The sequence below is a fragment of the Hemitrygon akajei genome, chromosome 21 (assembly GCF_048418815.1).
Source record: "Hemitrygon akajei chromosome 21, sHemAka1.3, whole genome shotgun sequence".
Lineage (NCBI taxonomy): Eukaryota > Metazoa > Chordata > Chondrichthyes > Myliobatiformes > Dasyatidae > Hemitrygon > Hemitrygon akajei.
The window spans coordinates 59,251,693-59,271,350 of record NC_133144.1 but is presented as its reverse complement, the minus strand read 5'-3'; the positions used below and the strand labels follow the sequence as shown (position 1 = coordinate 59,271,350).

General features: G+C 39.7%; 1 protein-coding gene across 5 annotated transcripts in view; it reads left to right on the top strand.

The window, feature by feature from the left end:
* The window catches only part of scaper (S-phase cyclin A-associated protein in the ER), a 327,794-nt gene that overhangs the window by 190,999 nt on the left and 117,137 nt on the right, over positions 1–19,658 (top strand). For all 5 annotated transcript variants that reach the window (XM_073025528.1, XM_073025526.1, XM_073025530.1 and 2 more), the window contains exon 23: positions 19,521–19,636. In XM_073025528.1, the coding sequence (XP_072881629.1) occupies positions 19,521–19,636 (116 nt within the window). The remainder of the gene's footprint in view (positions 1–19,520; positions 19,637–19,658) is intronic.

The following is a 19,658-nucleotide window of genomic DNA, read 5'->3' as shown; positions in this document are numbered from 1 at the left end:
TCTCTAGGTGTTTTGCTAGGTGGAAGATGGAAAGCACTTATAATTGTGCAGTACCTCAAATACCTCAAAAATAAAGAACTGCTTAGAGTTATAACTGCAATTGTATAGGTAAACAATATATATTCAGTTTAGGATCACAAACATGGAATATTCTTGGTGTGTCATTTAAGAGGAAATGGCAAGACTTCCTGCTCTACTTTGAATTTTACATATTATCAGAATACACAAATGGCTTATCATACAATGCCAGCTCCTTACACCATGGCACTTCTGCATTGCTGCCCTTTAATGTCAATCTAAATTATGTGCTCAAATCCCAGGATGTGGCTTGAGTCCACAAGCTCTTGACTGAGAGTCAAGAGTGCCACCAACTGAACAAATTCAGTACTTGAACTCACTGTTCTCCAGTTACCTAGCCAATATCAAAAGAAATAGATTAATTGGGTAATAATAATTTTATTAGTGGTGTGCATTTATTTTCATACTAAAAGTGACACTCTTCAACTGAATTGTTTCGCTGTAAAACTCCACTTTAGATATTATTTCTAATAAGGAAAATTGTGTTCACCTTAGAAGAGCAGTGGAATTGTTGAATACATTACCAGGAATCCATTGGAGTGTTTGGTAATATGTCCTAAGGAATGTATATTGCAAATAGGTGATCATTAACTGGGGTTTTCCACTGGGGGGAAAAAAACAAGGCATTTTCTGGTTTTGAATCTTTCTGCAATATACTCTGGTGATTCTACATTCCCAAACTCTCAATAAACAATAGGATATCACTCTAATCTGTAAATGACAAAGCAATTTATTTGTTATTTTTGGAACAATTTAATTGTGGATTAGATTAAGCTATCTTTTATGCATAATAGAAATGATTTCAGACATAAGACCAACTCCTGCATAGTTCAGTTTGAGTGAATTGTACTATGCAAGCAGTCATAGAGGGAAATTCAAAACAAATTGGTTGTAAATCTTCCTCTTGCAGCACTCATAACAATTAGCTGTTTGATCTGAGATGTTTACTCACCACTCTTTAAACTGAACTCAGACCGAAGGCTACCCTAGAATTATTCTCTTGTTTGCCACTCCCTTAGAGCACTGAAAGCAGATGAGCTTGTTAACCATTTAAAATCCTCCAAGAGTGGAGGATTTCCCATCCTAATACCAGATTCCCAATGCTAATGGTGAACTTTGTTTTCCATTGTACATCGATTTGAAATCAATGCCACTGCTAGACTTGGTATAAAAATACTGATTAATTTCCATCAGTAGTAAGTGAGATCTGATGCATCTCTTACACATTTTAGTTTTAATCATTTAATAAATAGTGCATTGCACTGACATGTCGTCTTCACTTTTATGTATTTATCAATGCCTGGGTATGCTTACCTTTAACATCTCTAAGGAACAAAACATTGCTACAGAACAATGTGTTGGAAGTTAATACTGGATCACTAGATATTAGTTTGAATATTTTGAGGGGAGAAGTTCTATATAAATAAGCTATTTGACTTTCTACAACATCCTTCTTGGGATTTTAAAGGAATAGATGCATGTTGTGCTGGCAAACAATTCCTAACCAATCCATTTGTATACTAAGTTGCACTGATGTCCATTAATACAGCAGTTTTAGGCAGCAGCAATTGAATACTTCTCTTTAGCCCTGGCATCACATGGCTAAAGGACATAAAGAAAATAGAGCATGAAAGTTGGGTCTTTGGCTCATTGCACCCATGACCATCTAACACAAATTTTCACTTCACTTACATTCATTGCATTTTTCAGTTCCCCCAAGTTTCCATAAACTCTTCTGCAGATACTACCACTCAGTTAGATACTAGGGGCAACTTACAATGGTTAATTACATTAACAACCCACACTTCTTTGGGATGTGGAAAGAACCTGGAGCACTTGGAGGAAATCCACATGATATCAGGAGAAGGTGCAAACTTCACACAGATAGTATCAGAGGTCAGGATCAAATCCAGGTGGACTCTGATGCAGTATGGCAATTATCTGTGCCAATCTATTTGGTCCTCTATTTCAAGAAATGTATTTTGTCTGAATCAGCCTTGTTTTGACAATTGGGTGTATTTGACATCATTTACTTGTGATGAAGAAAATGTGTAGTTATTTTGGAAAGACAGAGTGCAAAAGGATTGTAAAGAATAGGTGGAGCACTTGCAGTTGAAATCAGAAGCATTCATCTTCCATATTCATCCTTTGGATACACTAAATGTTGTGCCTGGACTTGTTTTGCGAGAATCTCAGACTTTCAATTCAAATTTCTGGAGTTTTGGAGGGGTAGGGGTGGTGATGTTGAGCAACAGACCAAGAAAAAAACATCTACTTAATACATACAAGGATTGTAAAAGTTAAAGTATTCAGCCCCAAACCCTTTGTTCACATAAATGAGTATTGCAACCAGGCATTTTGATCAATTTATCTGAATTTTTTTAATTTATCAATCACGTGCTCCTTCTTTCACAGTAGAGCCCAAAAAGCAGGGAAAATTGTAAAGCATGAAAAACTAAAAATTTAAAAACTGAAATGACAGCAGTTTAAAGGTATTCAATCCCCTTCGCTCAGTACTTAGTTGAACCACCTCTTACAGCTATTACAGCCAGTAGTGTTTTTAGATATGTTGCTATTAGCTTTGCACAATGTGATGGGGCAAGATTTACCCATTTCTCTTTGCAAAATTGCTCAAGCTATGCCAAGCTATTTGGGGACCGAGCAATTCTGAGGTTTTGCCAGAGATGTTTGATTAGATTAAGGTCAGGACTTCTGACTGGGCCACTCAAGGACATCAGTTTTCTTCATTTAAAACTACTCCATGATTGCTCTGGCAATCATGTTCAGTTGTTGTCCTGCTGAAAGACATACTTCCTCCCAAGTTTAAGCTTTCTGGCAGAGGTTAGTAGGTGCTGTATCCAGGATCAAATCAAGTAAAATTTAATTGTTATTCAAACTATAACGGGTACACATGAATGAAACATTGTTCCTCTGGAGCCAAGTTGCAAAACATACATGAGCATTCAAAGTAACAAGAATGGGGAAAAAATATATAGTCACATTTTTAAAAAAACACGTTTTTAGACCAAGTTCCTGAGCGACGTCCCACAAATTGATAGTGCCCGGCAGTCCAGCCTGTAATTCCACCAATCCACCACTGAAGAGCAGCACGGATGGGAGAGACCACCTCCGGCCAAACCCAGACGCCATATTGCAACACAAGCCTGAGGACTGAGGCCTAGTCCTAGCTACAACTGAGGTGACACTGCTGCCTCGCCACCTGTCTCTGCACCTAACAAGGGAAGCAGGCCTGCAGTAATCAATGTCCAACAGGGTCTTGCGATTGCAAAAAAAACATCCAAGACAGTCACATATTGTTTCACTGCACACTGTCTTCGCACCAATTCAAAGGCACCAACTCTGGTGCTTCTGAGTAGCAGGCAGCAAACGCGGTCTCAACCCAGGTCAGTTCTTCCAAACCCAATCTGGCTTTTCCTAAAGTCCGATGTCTCCCAGCCCGACGGCCTGGCTTGCCTTTTCCAACCCGCCAGTCAGCTTCTCCGAACAATGAGCAGCTCATTGATGCGATGAATGTGCTGTAAAGGTAGCTATTGGAGTAAAGAATAGTCTTGCTATGTATAAAAACACGTTTAACAAGGAAAAAAGCATCTTCGGCTGGCTCCCAGAGGCCGCTGCATGTATATGCGCTGCCATCTTTCTCATGGTGATCCACCTTTTCTCAGCAGTATTTATCTTCCCATCAATCCTGACCAAATTATTTTTACTTACATGACTTTCACACAGTACTATAGTAATTTTAAGCATTGCACTGTACTGCTGCCGCAAAGAAAAAAAACAAATTTCATGCCATATGTGAATGTTGATGAACCTGATTCTGTTATGGGTCTCTATTGTGAACTGAGAGTGGGAAGGGGGCAGGGAGAGGGGAGGGAGCAGAAAGTCCTGGTCGAATCAAATATCCTTGCCTGGTGTCTCAGGGCAGAGTGTGTTTGCATCTGTGTCACCCCTCTTCTCCCCCCCCCCCCCCCCCAAGCATTCCTTCTCTCCACTTGGGCCACATCCCTCCCATGGTACTCCACCCTTGCTACTCCCAACATTCTTTGCTCCTGCCAGATTTACAAACTCACTCTCTGCTCCACGTTGACGAATACAGTACTGTGCGAAACTCTCAGGCACTCCAGATATATATCAGACTTTTTACACAGTACTGCACCTCCACTATATTTTACAGTATGAATGGTGTTACCTGGCTGATGTACAGTATTAGATTTATGCCACACGTACCACCTAGTGTTGAGGACAAAATCGTTCCATTTTAGGCTCATCCAACCAAAAGACCACCTTCAATATCTTTACAATATCTTCTCTGTGACGCTTTGCAAAGTCTTAGTGGTCAAATATGTTTTACTTTAACCAGGGCTTCTTCCTTGCCACTTTTCTGTAAATACTCTTTTTGTGCAAGGCCTTAGAGATTGTGGAGCCATGAACTTCATCTCCAGTTGCAGCTATCGATTTCTGCAGCTCACTCACAGTGACTGTTGCCCTTACAATAGCTTCTCTTACAAATGCCATTTTTCTCCAGCAACTAAGTTTAGAGGTGCAGACTGACCGAGGCAATGTGGCTGCGGTTTCTCATTTTTCCCCACTTTTTCACAGTGGACTGCGCAGAGCTCCAAGGTATGTTCAGTGCCTTTGAGATGGTTTTGTATCCTTCCCCGGATTTGTTCTTCTCTCTTATCATTTCCCTGATTTGTCTTGAATGTCCTTTGCCTTCATTTTGCTTTGATCTGTTGAAAATCCACAATACTGTTGGGCCTTAAGGAGAGAGGGGCATTTATTCTCATGAATTCATTGAAAACAGGTGATCCTCCAATTTTCTACATCAATAAATTGTGTGAGTTGGGAAGGTAATAGAAGAAAGTTAGTATAGTAATTACAAAGGGGACGAATGATTTTTAAGCCTCATAATTTTGGTTTTTAAATTTTAATAAATTATTGGCAAGTTTTGGAATTTTTCTTTTGATTTGACATGATGCAAACTGTTTTGTAGATTATCTCAAAAAGTCCTACTTCAATATATTTTAAATTTAGAAAATGAGACAGTAAAATGTGAAAATAGTTTTGGGGGCTGAATACTTTTTCAAGGTCACTGGGTATTTGCTTAGTCTTATCAAGTCAATTTATTGTCATCAAGTTTTAACACAAGATTTGACAGATTTTGATTCTTTATCACAAGCAAGGATTTTAGTTGCTGATTAGAATTGTAATTAATCGAGAGCCTTCATACATTTATAAAGCCTCATAAGACAAAGACGTTTGCTGTATGTAAAGATGTAATTTAACTTTACCATTGACAGTTCTGAGCCTAGCTGCAAAAGGAAAAGGGTTGGGCATGGGGCTATCAACTCCATCTAAAAAAAACCTCACAGCTACCAAAATGCCAACCGAAGCTCCAAAGATCTCATCCCTGGGAGAGGAAGGATCTTCACCTAGAAGGCGTATGAGGTTATGTGGTGAAAGCAGAAGTCACAGGACAGATCAGCTTTTGGCCCAGGATGGACTCTGGCAAGCTGCTGAGGGCTGCCTTTGCACCAGGAGATGTGATGGGCTTAAGAAAAAGAAGAAGAAAGATATAATTAAACCATTTATAACACTAATTTTGTTGCCAAACTTCCTTCATAAGAAAGCATAATGTACAAATGTTAATTAATTTTAATCATATTGCAGATAACATTAGTTATCTGCAGAGAAGAAAGCATAATATAGAATGTTAAGTTAACCCTATTTGAATAGTTCTGTACTGAAAACTCTTGCCTTCCTTCTTAACTGTTACCTTTACTGTGTTCATTTCTGATTTTTTCCCTCTCTTTCCTGCTGTACCACTACCTGTCTATCTGCCCATTGCTGAATCTCACTTTTTCACTTTAGCATGTCTGTTGGAGAATAAAGAACAAACATTATTCCCACTGCTTTCTATACCCGGTGTCCTTTTATGAAGCTGCTTCCGTTCTGATACTTTAATGGGATATGGCAACGTGACAAGCTTTGCCTATATAAGGCTTATTATAATATGGTTAGCTTGCTGCTGCCCAACAGATTTTATTTCTTTCTGTCTTGATTCTATTCTTTCTCTCCTTGCCTAGTCTTTTACCATTTATATTAGTGACACCTCTGGTGCTCTCTGCCACAATGACAGTTTCCAGTTCCCTTACTGCAGAGGTATCTATTACTTCAGAGAAATTGAGTACAGATTGAGTGACCACTTTGCAGAATTACTCTATTTTGATCATATGTGCAACCCTGAGCTGCAAGTTCCCTGACACTTAAATTGTCCGTCCAACTTCTACTCTGGCCTCTGTCTTTGGTCTCCTACACTGGCCAGTTCTGTTGTAATCGCATCTTCCTTAACTTGCTTTTTCTCTCTCCAGATATGCTACTTGATGTCCTGGCTATTAGTCTTTTGTTTCAAATTTCAAGCATCTGCGCTGTTCTCTCTCACAGTTGCAATTGGTTCCTTTATTATTAATTCTCTCTCTATTTGGCCTCATTTATCTTTTAGCTCAGTGTCTCTGACAAGTGTGGTTGCTTTGCATCCTATCTCAAACCTTCCAGTTTGTCTTCCCCTCAACAAATCCCTTTCTACAACTTAATAGTTTCTCATTTTTCCCATTCTGATTGGACTTGTTAACTCTTGTTTCTCTCTCTGCACCTACTGCCTCACCTGTTTCTAGTACTTTTGCTTTAGACTTCTAGCATCTGCAGGTTTTATTAATAATTTTTCAGTTAGTTACATGATTTACACCACACAAGATAGAGTAGTGACAATTTTAGGATGTAGGTTTTGGCAGATTGATCCCATTTTCAGATTGCAATCCTTGCATTGTACAACCAGGAAGCTTGAGTTATATTGCTGGTTGTTTTTTTTTCAAATTGTACTGCCTCAGAAATCCGTGACCTCTGCCAACAAGTGGGACAAATGCAGCATGCACATGGGAGTGCCATTAGCTGCAAGTTCCCTTTCAAGTCACACATCTTTCTACCTAGTTTTCTGGGGGTTTTTTTTATTGTTGCAAGGCCTAAATGCTCAGTCTCTCTTCCTTTACAGCATTAGCGTCATCTTCACCAAAATGACTATAGAGTTTCAAGACAGTAATCATTAGCACCTTAAAGATAAGATTAGCTTTATTTGTCTTATGTACATGAAAACATACAATGAAATGTGCTGTTTGTATCAAATTAAATCAGCGAGAATTTTCTAAGTGTTGCCATGCTTCTGGCACCAACGTATCATGCCCACAATTAACTAATCCTAATCCTAACCCTCATTCTAATCCTATGTCTTTGGAATGTGGGAGGCACCCGGAGGAACCCCACGGGAAGACAGACAGTGGTAGGAATTGAACCCCAATCACTGATCACTGGTGCTGTAAAGCAGTATGCTAACTGGCGCACTACCGTGCCACCCAACCGTCTAAAAGGCAGTTAGGGAGGATTACTGGGCATCAATGCACCCATGCTGAAATGAATTTTCTAAAAACTGTTAGTGGAAGTTCTTTTACAGTTTTCACAATCTTCCAAACATTTCCAATTTCACAGTACAAAAATTGAAAGTTAAAATGAGTAGCTATATAATTACATTTAGTTTCAACAGTTTTAGTGGGAATAAAATCTTTTTTTAAAACCTTAACATATCCCTACAGACAATCTTATCTGCCATGCTGATTTAAAAACATAAATGGTAACTACAAAGGTGTCAGGGATGCTATGCACTGCACTAATATGATGAACATTGCACTGATTGTTGCCCATCTGCTGCCTGGGTTAAGGGAGCTAGCAGTCCCCACCCAGCAGCTCACTAGGACATAATTACAGTCTGTGAGTGGAAGCCAGGACAAAGACAGTCTGTCCATGTGAGGCACTATAATGCAGTGACTTACGGAAGATTAACAGCTGTTTTCCCTTTGATTGGATTGTGTAATAGTTACTTTAGCTAATAATTGGATATGATTCCCTGGCTGTATAATTCAGGTTGAGGGTGTCATTTTTGCTGGCCTGTAGTTGAGATGTGTTTTGCAGCAGGACCTGTAATCCCATTAAGTCCGTTGTCAGGGTGTTGGAGGAAGGGATCTGAGGTTTTGCAATGCTCTGTCATTGCCTGCCTCACTTGGGCCAACAATGGTAAATTATTTCAAAGTTGGAAAGAGAGGACAACCTCATTATTGCAAATTTTCTTGTTGGCAGCTGTGGTTGTTTTGATTTTTGATCGACTTTATTTTTTTGGTTCAAAACATATTAGAAACTAAATAATAGAAGTGGGATTGAGAAAGTACCAGCTTCAATTTATTTTTAATGTTTCATTACTAAATGTTCCATACTAACCATCCTCCTTTCCACTCTCAGCCCTGATGCAGGTTTTTGAGCTGAAATATCAACAATTCCTTTCAAGTCACTTATTTTGTTCCAAGGAGACACCAGATTGCATAGAGGGAGAGAGAGTTTAAAAGAAGTGGCAGACTTTGTACACCACAGTTCTCAAGGAGACATTGGATTGTGCATAACTAGGCTCTTGGCAAGGGCCAATAATAAGCATTTGGGTTTAAGTGGACCAGCCATTGTGTGAGTGGGTCATTGTTAGAATGGGAAGTTGAGGATTTAGCTCATTGAGGTTTCAGTGAGGAGAGGTGTAGGCTGTAGGTAGATTTTGTTTCCATTATTCACTTATTCATTCTTTGCTTTGAATTGCAAATTTAAAGCAGTGGGGATGCCAGACCGAATCCTGGAATTCTCATCTTGCAGAATGTAGGAAGGCAGGGAGACCTGCATCCCTGACGACTACACCTGCAGGAAGTGCATCCAGCTGCAGCTTAAAACAGACCTTGTTAAGGTAATACAGGTCCACAATCCCTTATCCAAAATCCTTGGGGCCAGTTGCATTTTAGAATTCAGAATTTTTCGGATTTCAGAATCCCTCCTTAGTGGTTCCAGGACCTCCCATGGATACCAAATAACAAGTCCCTTATTTAACCTGACTCAGTGCAGGTGGACTTCAGGACCTGGCAGAGCTCCAGACCTATGCATTTTCTTCCATATACTTCAAATCATCTCTAGATTACTTATAATACCTAATACTATGTAAATAGTTGTTATGCTGTATTGTTTAGGGAATAATGACAAGAAAAAAAATTATTTCCAACAAAAACATTCAATAAAACATAAAAATATACAGCTTCAAACAAACCAAATCAAACACATGGTAAATGACTTATTGGAATAAATGTAGAACGTCACTGTCACTATAAAACTTCAGTAACTTGTCTTTCTGTTTCTTTAAATCATATACAGTGGTAGTTCCGACACCATATTCTTCAGTAAGACGCTGCATAGACACACCACGATCGAGCTTCGGCAATAATTCCACTTTCTGCATTATTGATAATGATAGATGCTTCCTTCTCTTTTTCTCATTGTTACCCATAGGGGTATCTGCAGCTCTTTTTGACATTTTCACAGTGAAATTAAACACAAAGTCAACAGTGAACACAAAATATTAGTGAACAGCAAATGCACGTGTAACCAGTATGAGCGCTGAGCCACAACTGACGTCTGGCAATCTCTGCTAGTGCTGCCACGTCACACCTGAGTGGTGTTAGCTGTTGGTGATAAAAACTTTGGTTTTCGAAGCTTTTTGGATTTCAGAATTTCGGATAAGGAATTGTGGACCTGTACACACAAAATGCTGGGTGATCTTAGCAGACCAGGCAGCATCCATGGAAAAGAGTAAACAGTCGATGTTTCAGGTCAGGCCGTGTTCAGGAGTTGGGGTTGGAACTGGATAAACTCCAGATGATTCAGGAGGCTGGAGGTTGATAGGCAGGACATACAGGGAGGTAGCAACACCCAAAGTGCAGGACACAGGTAACAGGGTGACTGTAAGGAGAGGGAAAGAGGGTAGACAACCAGTGCAGAGTACCCCTGTGGCCATTCCCCCAACAACAGGTATACTGTTTATGATACTGTGGGGGAGGAGGGGAGGAGGAAGGAATGACCTAGCAGAGGAAAGCCACAGTGGTCAGGTCTCTGTGGCTCAGAAAGGAAAAGGGGAGTAGAGGTGAGCTGTAGTGTTAGGGGATTCGTTGCTTAGGGGAACAGAAAGGAAGTTATGAGAATGAGATTCCCAAATAGTTTGTTTCCTCCTGGGTGCCAGGGTCAGGAAGATTTCAGATTGAGTCCATAGCATTTTTAAGTGGGAGGACGAGCAGCCAGAGGTTCATGGTCCACGTCGGTACCAACGTAGGATGGATGACAAGGTCCTACAAAGTGAATTCAGGGAGTTAGGGGCTAAGTTAAAGGACAGGATCTCCAGGGTTGTGATCTTAGGATTGGTGGCCATACCACATGCTAGTGAGGCCAGAAATGGGGCTGAATGGCCTACTTCTGCTCCTTTATCTTTTGGTCTTATAAGATAGTTAAACACATGACTAAAGAGTTGGTGTAGGAGGGAAGGCTTCAGAATTTTGGATCATTGGGTTCACGTCCAGGGAAGGTCAGACCTGTACAGAAGGGCTGGTTTGCATGTGAACTGGAGGGGTACTTGTATTCTAGTGGGAAGGCTTACTAGTGCTGCATGGGGATAGGAACCAGAGCGCCAAAATACATGGTGGTTGTAGAGAAAGATGTTGTTAAACTTATATACAGAGTCAGGAAACAAAAGCTCGAACATGGTGGGACTAATGGGTCTGAGCTACATGATTTTCAATGCAAGGTGTATTGTAGAAAAGGCAGATGTGCTTGGCAACTTTGGTTTTCAAGAGATACTGAGGTCTTGCTAAAGTATTTTTTTTAAAAGGAGGTGCAGAGGAGGTGTAGGCAGATACGAGCAAAAGAAGAAAAAAGAATACAAGAAAAGCAAGAGAACACTTAAAGAAATTAGGAGGGCTAATAAAAAGGCACGAGGTTGCTCTAGCAGACAAGGTGAAGGAGAATCCTAATGGCTTCTACAGATTTATTGAGAGCCAAAGGATAGCAAGGGACAAAATTAATCGTGTAGAAGATCAGGGAGAAAACCTATGTGTAGAGTCAAAAGTGATGGGGGGGGAGATCTTAAATGAACTTTTTGCATCTATATTTACTTGTGAGGCATACACAGAGACTATAAATGTGAGGTAATGCAGCAGCGAGGTCATGGACCCTGTAGAGATTACAGAGGAGGAAGTGTTTGTTGTCTTGAGGCAAATTTAGCTTGATAAATTCCTAGGGCCTGACAAAGTGTTCCCTCAGACCCTCTGGCTAACACAGAAATTGCAAGGGCCCTAACAGGAATACTTAGAACATCCTTAGCCACTGGTGAGATGCAGGAGATTTAGAGGATAGCTAATGTTGTTCCATTGTTTAAGAAACGTTCTAAAATAAGCCAGGAAATTACAAGCTGGTGAGCCTGACATGAGCAGTGGGAAAGTTATTGAAAGGTACTCTAAAGGATCAGATATACATGTATTTGAATAGACAGAGATTTATTAGGGATAGTCAACATGGCATTGTGCATGGTACGTCGTGTCTAACCAAATTTATAGATTTTTTTTCGAGGAAGTTACCAGGAAGATTGATGAAAGCAAGGCATTAGATGTTGTCTACATGGACTTTAGCAGGGCCTTTGACAAGATCCCGCTTGGGAGGTTGGTCAAGAAGGTTCAGTCGCTTGACATTCAAGATGAAGTAGTAAATTGGATTAGACATTGGCTTTGCAGAAGAAGCCAGAGAGTGGTTTTAGATGGTTGCCTCACTTACTGGAGACATGGAACCAGTGGTGTGCCACAGGGATTGGTACTGTGTCCATTGTTGTTTGTCATCTATATCAACGATCCGGATGATAATGTGGTAAACTGGATCAGCAAATTTATGTATGACTCCATGATTAGGGATGTAGTGGATAACAAGGAAGACTATCAAAGCTTGCAGTGGGTTCTGGACCAGTTGGAAAAATGGGCTAAAAATTGGCAGATGGAATTTTATACAGGCAAGTGCAAGGCGTTACACTTTGAGAGGACCAGATGGGTAGGGCTCACACAGTAAACAGTAGGGCACTGAGAAGTGCAGTAGAACTGAAGGATCTCTGAATACAGATCCATAATTCTTTGAAAATGGTGTCACAAGTAGATAGCGTTGTCAAGAAAGCTTTTGTTGGGTGGCTTTCATAAATGAATGTATTGAATACATCAGTTGGAATATTATGCTGAAATTCTATAAGACATTGATGTCCTAAATTGGAGTATTTAGTCCAGTTTTGGTCACCTACCTGCAGGAAAGATGTAAGTTTTCTTTGCACTCTTTCAGTCTTATTTACTAGGATGTTGTTGAAACTTGAGGACTTGATTTATAGAGAAAGATGGAATAGGTTAAGACTTTATTCCATTGAGCGTAGAGGATTGAGGGGAGATTTGATAGAGGTATACAAAATTGAGGGGTGTATTTTGTGTTGGCATTCGTCTGTCTTGAAGGACAATGGGTGGTGATCATCATCTTCACAAGCCTGGGTGGAAGTTATGAAGATCCTAAGATGCCCAGACATCAAGATCCCCTTCTCAGCCTCACCAGTGTAGTACAAAGGAAAGCTTATGAAGCAATACGTTTGACACCAGCTTGGCTGCAGGAGCTGCTGGAAGGATGTTCAATGACGTCCAGCTGCCTTAGGGGCTCCACTCCAGATTTGCTGTTAGGTTTACTCCTGTAGCCTTTGTCTCTTCCAAGGGCTGCCAACAAGGCAGTGGGGCTATTTACCCATACCTGAGAAATCTGATTCACAAGCACTAGAGCGTGTCCACATGCCGGTGAGCTGCATGCTACATGTACAGGGGCCAAACCTCCTCCCCATCCTCTGTAGTTCAGCCTGAGTCCAAAAACAGTTCAGTTTCTGTTTATCACCAGTGAGGAGGCACTACAAGAGGCAATGTACTGGCAGGCAGAGACTTAAACATTCGACTCTCCTTCTCACAAGTATACTAGCCAGTGGTGGAAGCTGGAAATGAGGGTAACAAGCACTACTCACTATGCCACCACACTATTGTGTCACAACAACCATTTTGACACCATTTCACAAATTGAGGGGTAAAGATGAGGTAAATGCAAGCAGGCTCTTTCCACTGAGGCTGGGTGAGACTACAACTGGAGGTCATGGGTTAAGGGTGAAAGGTGAAATGTTTAAGAGGAACATGAGTTGGAATTTCTTCACTCAGAGAGTGGCAGAAGTGTGGAATGAGCTGCCAGCACAAGTGGTGGGTATTTTTAAGAGAAATTTTGATAGATACATAGACGGGAGGGGTATGGAGGACTATAGTCCAGGTGCAGGTCGATGGGACAAGGCAATTTAATGATTCGATACAGACTAGATGAGCTGATTAGCCTGTTTCTGTGACTCTATGGCTCTAGATGCAGATCAAACTGCAGAGTTTCTCCAGCAGATTATTTTGGCTCCGTATTCCAGCACTCGCGGTCTCTTGTGTCTATGCTACTAAGAAACTATGAGAGTTGTTAGTCATCTTTATTTATCTCACTCTGCTTAAGTTCATTGAGGACATTTTCTTTTATTTTGCAACCTACATTGGAATTTTAGTCAGTCACAGCACAATGGTTGAACCATTGTTTCCTGGTAGTCAAAGATTCAAGAACATTGCCAGAAACTTGAGTCTGGCTGACAAGCTGGTGTTACATTAGCATCATGTTGTCACTTGGAGGAGATGTTAAACTTAATGCTCATCCGTCATCTAAGAGAGCACAGAAGAACTTCCTACATTTTACAAGGAAGATGAGGAAATTCTATCATTGTCTATTATCACTAATGTTTATCCCTCAACCTTTGTGGGATCTTGCAGTTGTAGAAATTGGAGCTGAATTGGAGTCAGGTGTTTTTGAACTTCTGCATGCATTCCCAGGGCAGCCTTGCTTTTTCACTGGCTTCAATATACTTGAGAGATGGACGATGTACAGTAGCCTAGCTAAAGCACTAAAGGAATAATGTGAAGTAATGATGTTGTCCCACCAGCAAAACTGGGGGACTTTGCAGAGAGAGCTTTGGCTTTATTACTTAAAGTGGCAGCTATCCATAATCTAATCAAGTGCATTGAGGCCAGTGGAAAGACTAAGACTATCTTGAAAGCGCATGGTATCCCTATTTCTTCCTGGCTTCATCCTCCATTTTATCCAAATCTTTGTCGTGTGTATCTTGCCCTAGCAAGGCTTTGTCAGCTGTTATCACTGATGGTATCGCTGTTCTATTTGCATTTGTTTTCCATTGCTAATACATTGGGTTCAGAATTCTTGTGTGTCACAAAAAAGATTATATTTCTAATTGCTCTTTATTAATATAGTTAATAGGAAGATGAATGAACTCAGTATTGGATTATAGTGTAGAAGAAAGTAAACTTGTGGCATACTTAGCAGGTCAGGCAGCATCTATGGAGATGGAAAAAATAGTCAACATTTGGGGCTGAGACCCTTCTGCCTGCCCTGCTGAGTTCATTTTTGTGTGTGTTACTCAAGATTCTGTCCAATCTCTTGTGTTTAAAACTTGCATATCAAGCATATATCACTGATACTCAGTATTCATTGGTTTTCTGTCTTGTATTGCCTCAAACTAGTTAACCAAAAAAAAAGCATGCTCCTTTCTTCCCTTGAATAGAAAGCAACATGTTTTGTACACTGTAAATTACTATGATGCCAGTGGGTTGGTCAGAAGTGTGGTACAACTTCATGTAATTTAAATGTTCATGAAAGAGCAGGCCAGTTTTCAAAGGTGGAATGTCAATGGGAAATTGTAAACAGTCAAGAAATGAATAAACAGCAATAGAGTGAAATCCAAAATCCATTTTAGTACAATCTAAATTCAACCACTTTACACTTTTTATACAGGCAATTTTGTTTTGAACTGTGCAGACTGAGTGTTTTTAATGAGTGATATATAAGCAGTTGAGGAGGAAGCTGAGTGTTGCTTTGACATCATAGTGTCTATAAGGTGAAAACTTCTAAACTAGTTTAATGTTAACAAAGATTTAAGTTTAATGGCACAGAAACTAGTTATTGTGTCTGCTCTGGATAATTGATTAGTCATATTCCCCTGCTCTTTACCCATAGTTGTGCAAAATAGCTCCCATTATTTGAATGATTCCCTTCTGAGAGTTGTCCCCAAGTGTACCGCTATCACTTTCCAGACAGCACATTCCCTTGCAGTGTAAATGAAAAACAAAGTACTGTAGATCCTGGAAATCTGAAATTAAAAACATGAAATGTTCAAAACAACCAGCAGGTTAGGCAGCGTCTCTAGGAAGATTTTGAAATATTAATTCTGTTTCCCTTTCTGCAAATCTGCTGAATGTTTTCAGCATTTCATGTTTCTATTCCAGTTTTAGTGTGTATCTGCTAAATTAGCTTTCTCAAATATTAGTATTTTGGTAGTTACAGGATTATCTCATTAAAAACTACTTGTGCCTGAGGAATGAAATCTCTTTTTTTTTCTATAAATTATTTGCCGAACTTTCTATAATTAAAGTTTGCTCCCAGGTAAGGTATTCATCATCAATTAGCTCTCTACGTAACTAAAGCCAAATTGGGACTGCTGTAAAAATAGAATTGGGTTGCAGCTGAGAATCAAGAATGAGCCAATCAACTCAACCAAAAGTAAAGTGAGTGGTGTTGCCACACCAACCTCACTGTCAATGTCAGCAAGACCAAGGAATTGATTGACTTCAGAAAAGGGAAGTTGGGAGAATGCACACAGTCCTTATTGAGGGTTAGCAGTGGAAAGGTTGGAGAATTTCAGGTTCCTGGGCATCAACATTTCAGAGGATCTGTCTTGTGCCCAATACATTGAAGGAGCCATGAAGGTGACTCATTAGGTGTTTGTGGAGAAATCACCAAGGACTCTTGCAAATTTCTACAGGTGTACAATGGAGAGCATTCTGACGGACTTAATCACCACCTGGTACGGAGGCTTCAAGGCTCAGGATTGAAAGAGGCCTCAGAGGGTTGTGGACTCATTGAGTTCCATCACGGGCGCACTTTCCCACTGTCAAGGATATCTTCAAGAAGCAGTGCCTCAAGAAGGCAGCATCCATCTTTAAAGACCCTCACTATCAGCGATATGTCTGCTTCTCATCGAGGAAGGAGGTACAGGAGCATGAGGACTCTCACTTAACATTTTAGAAACAGCTTCTTCCATTCCACTATCAGATTTCTGAATGGTCAATGAATTCTACCTTTCTCTTCCTCTTTTGCATTGTATTTCTATTTTTGTAACAGAGTAATTTTCATGTCTTCCACTGTATTACTACCACAAAACAGCAAATTTCATGACATATCAGTGGTAATAAACCTGATTCTAATTCTCGACTGAAATTTGTTTTAGCAAAAAGCTGCCAGATCATAATCCTAAGTGCATCCGTGTTGTACAACAACAAAAGTCAGAAATCGTTCTGTCGTATCCAAAATAGGGCTTTTATTACATTTAATTATTGCCATTTGTGGTGAATTGTACTTTAGTGTAATTTCCCTTTTCTTTATGTAGCTCCCATTCTCTGCCAATTTCCATCAGCTGCATCCAAATTTTGTCAATGATTCCCATGGTAATTACTCACCAGAAAGTTGGTATTTGCTGTCTCTGGATGGAAATGAATTGGCCCTTGGGAGAACTGAACAAGTGTCATCAGCTGCTCCAGAATCAGGTTTATTATCTCTGACATATGTCTTGAAAGTTGTTAATTTGCAGCAGCAGTACCGTGCAAAACATAAAATATACTACAAGTTGCAATAAGAAATATATAAAATAAATAACTAGTGCAAAAAAGAGCAAAATAGTGAGGTAGTGTTCATTGACTGTTCAGAAATCTTGAATGCGGAGGGGAAGAAGTTGTTCCTAAAACGTTGAGTGTATGTCTTCAGTCTCCTGTATCTCATCCTTTAGTACAATATGAATGGTAGCTTTTGTACAAATGACTGCATCTTAAAATTTCTGCAAGAGACAAAATGCAAAATATGAGAAACGACCTCGTGTGAAGAAATGTGAGGCTGTGGAATTTAAATCTATTATAGTTCAGGCAGAGTATAAGTTTGTAAAAGATTGGGTAGTTGCAAAAGAATAGATGTGTGAAAAGGTGGATAAGTGATTAGAGCTGGATGTTTGTGAGAATAGAGGAATGTTGACAATGATTTGTTGGGCTGAATGGCCTGTTTCTCTGTTTTATTCCTGATTTCTCTGTTTCCTGTACCTGCCTTATCGCACTCCGGTCATAAAGTTTGCACATATTGTCTGTCTTGTATACCCAGACTTGTGGCAGATGGTGACCAGCCATCCCAAGAGAACAAGAGTAACCAGCAGAGCAGCTGACTGGGCAGGGCTACATCCTGCTGTTGTTGCTTTAGGAGGAGTTTTGTTTTTAGGATGATAATCTGCAAGAGCCATTTTTTTTAATAAATGAATTCCAAAATTGCTACCAGTCCCACCAAGCTTTTTAGCATCCTCCCCAGGAAGATAAAGCTGGTGAAAACTCACCAATTTTAATTGCAAATTAGCACTGGTATGAATGGTTATAAGACAATAAAGACATTGCAAATTTCAGTATCATCTTTTCAAAATGCATTGTTTTGTTAGATTGAGAAGAATGGGCTAGAATTACCTTAATTACCTTGAGTCTATTCCACAATACTTATTCTTTTGAATCAATCAAGTTCCACAGGTTTCATCAGTCCTCATTAATATTAGTTGGTCTCACTTATTGGACAACATTTACATCGTGATCTTCTCATTCCACACAGTTGTGAATAGTAATTGCATGTATGAAACCTGGCTGATCTTTATTTCTCTTCATGTTGAGGAGACCACTGGAAATGGAAGAATGGTTATTATGTTACTGAAACATAGAGACAACAGTACAAAGCCTAGCACAGTAGCAAAGGAATCCAAATTCATATAATGAAATAACATGAGAGGGATAGCTAGTATAGTAATCTTGAGCAGGAGGCTACTAGATTGTCATGAGAACCACTGTGGTTTACTAAAGCTCTCAGGTCAGGAAATCTGTCATCCCTACCTATGTGTAAATTGTACCCCACTACCCTCAAAGGTGTAGTCTTCAAACTACACCTGGTAATAAATTATAATGGCTGTAAAAACTGCCTTCCGAAATAGGAAAAAATGGGGACATACAATAAATACAATTCACAGCAGCTATATCCTGTGAAATTTAAAAAGAAAAGATGTTAGTACCCTCAACTCTTAACTGATCAGGTAGCTTTACTCAGACCAGAAATAACACAATAACACAGGATAACAGTTAGGCTATTCAGCCCATCGAGTTTTCTCCATCATTCCATCCTAGCTGTTTTATTATCCCTCTCAACTCCATTCTCCTGCCTTCTCCTCATAACCTTTGACACCCTGACTAATCAAGAAGCTATCAAATATACCCAATGACATGGCCTCCACAACAGTCTTTTGCACTGAATTCCACAGATATACTACCCTCTGCTGAAGAAATTACTCCTCATGTAGTGCTAACCCAGATGATTCTTTGTTCATCATTGCAAGATGCAAAGAATTTATTTGCATTTTTCTCTAGTATTTCAGTGGCCTTAATTGAATACGATATGTAGTGAATTTGCAAGGATAAAAGTGATTCAATTCTTGTGTAGATTGTGGGAATAAATTATAATTGCTGCAAAAAGCAAATTTCTAATTACCAAGTTTCCTTCGTACCTGGTAGGAGCTAAATGTTTCTTTTCTCCCACTGTTCAGAAACAACAATCGAGGTACCTAAAATTATAACATTGAATGTTATTCTGGTAGGAAACAATAAATAATCTAAGAATGTTGTACTTGTACGGCAGAAGGAATGTGATGTTAATTTGAGGCTGAACCCATGTTCTTGCGTTTCAGTGTGACTCTGCTTTCAGAAACAGTGAGATTTTTTTGCAATAAATTTTTAGCTCACTAGAAACAGAGGTATTATGCTTGATTATAAAACATTAGGAAGAAATAATAATCCACGATGCTGTTTTTAGTGCATTTATATATGTTCTCAATTTGCACAATTTATTGTTAATGAAATTTAAAATTGCTCATCAAGTAATCTCATTCTCGTTTTTGAATAACTTAAATTATGTTATTCCAGTAGAAGTGGTAGAGGCAGGTTTGATTTTGTCATTTTAAAAAAATTGGATAGGTATATGGACAGGAAAGGAATGGAGGGTTATGGGCTGAGTGCAGGTAGGTGGGACAAGGTGAGAGTAAGCGTTCGGCACGGACTAGAAGGGCCGAGATGGCCTGTTTCCGTGCTGTAATTGTTATATGTTTATATGTCTATTTCCAGAAGTTCTGACTTTCCTGCAGAACATTGTCATAGTGTTCCTATGTTCCTCACTGTTCAACCTGTAAAAGAAGAATGCTTGTCTGTGAGTGACCACTGAGAGATTCTGACTTTCTTCTTCTTTTCTTACAGAACAGTGCAGATCAGATCGGATTCCAGGTTGGAGGAGGTCTTACTGCCCTCGAGCAGATCCTTCAAGTTGTGAATGCCATTTCCAGTCCAAATGTTGTTCCTCGGATTCCAGTCAAGTTAGTATTGTCTTCCAAGGCC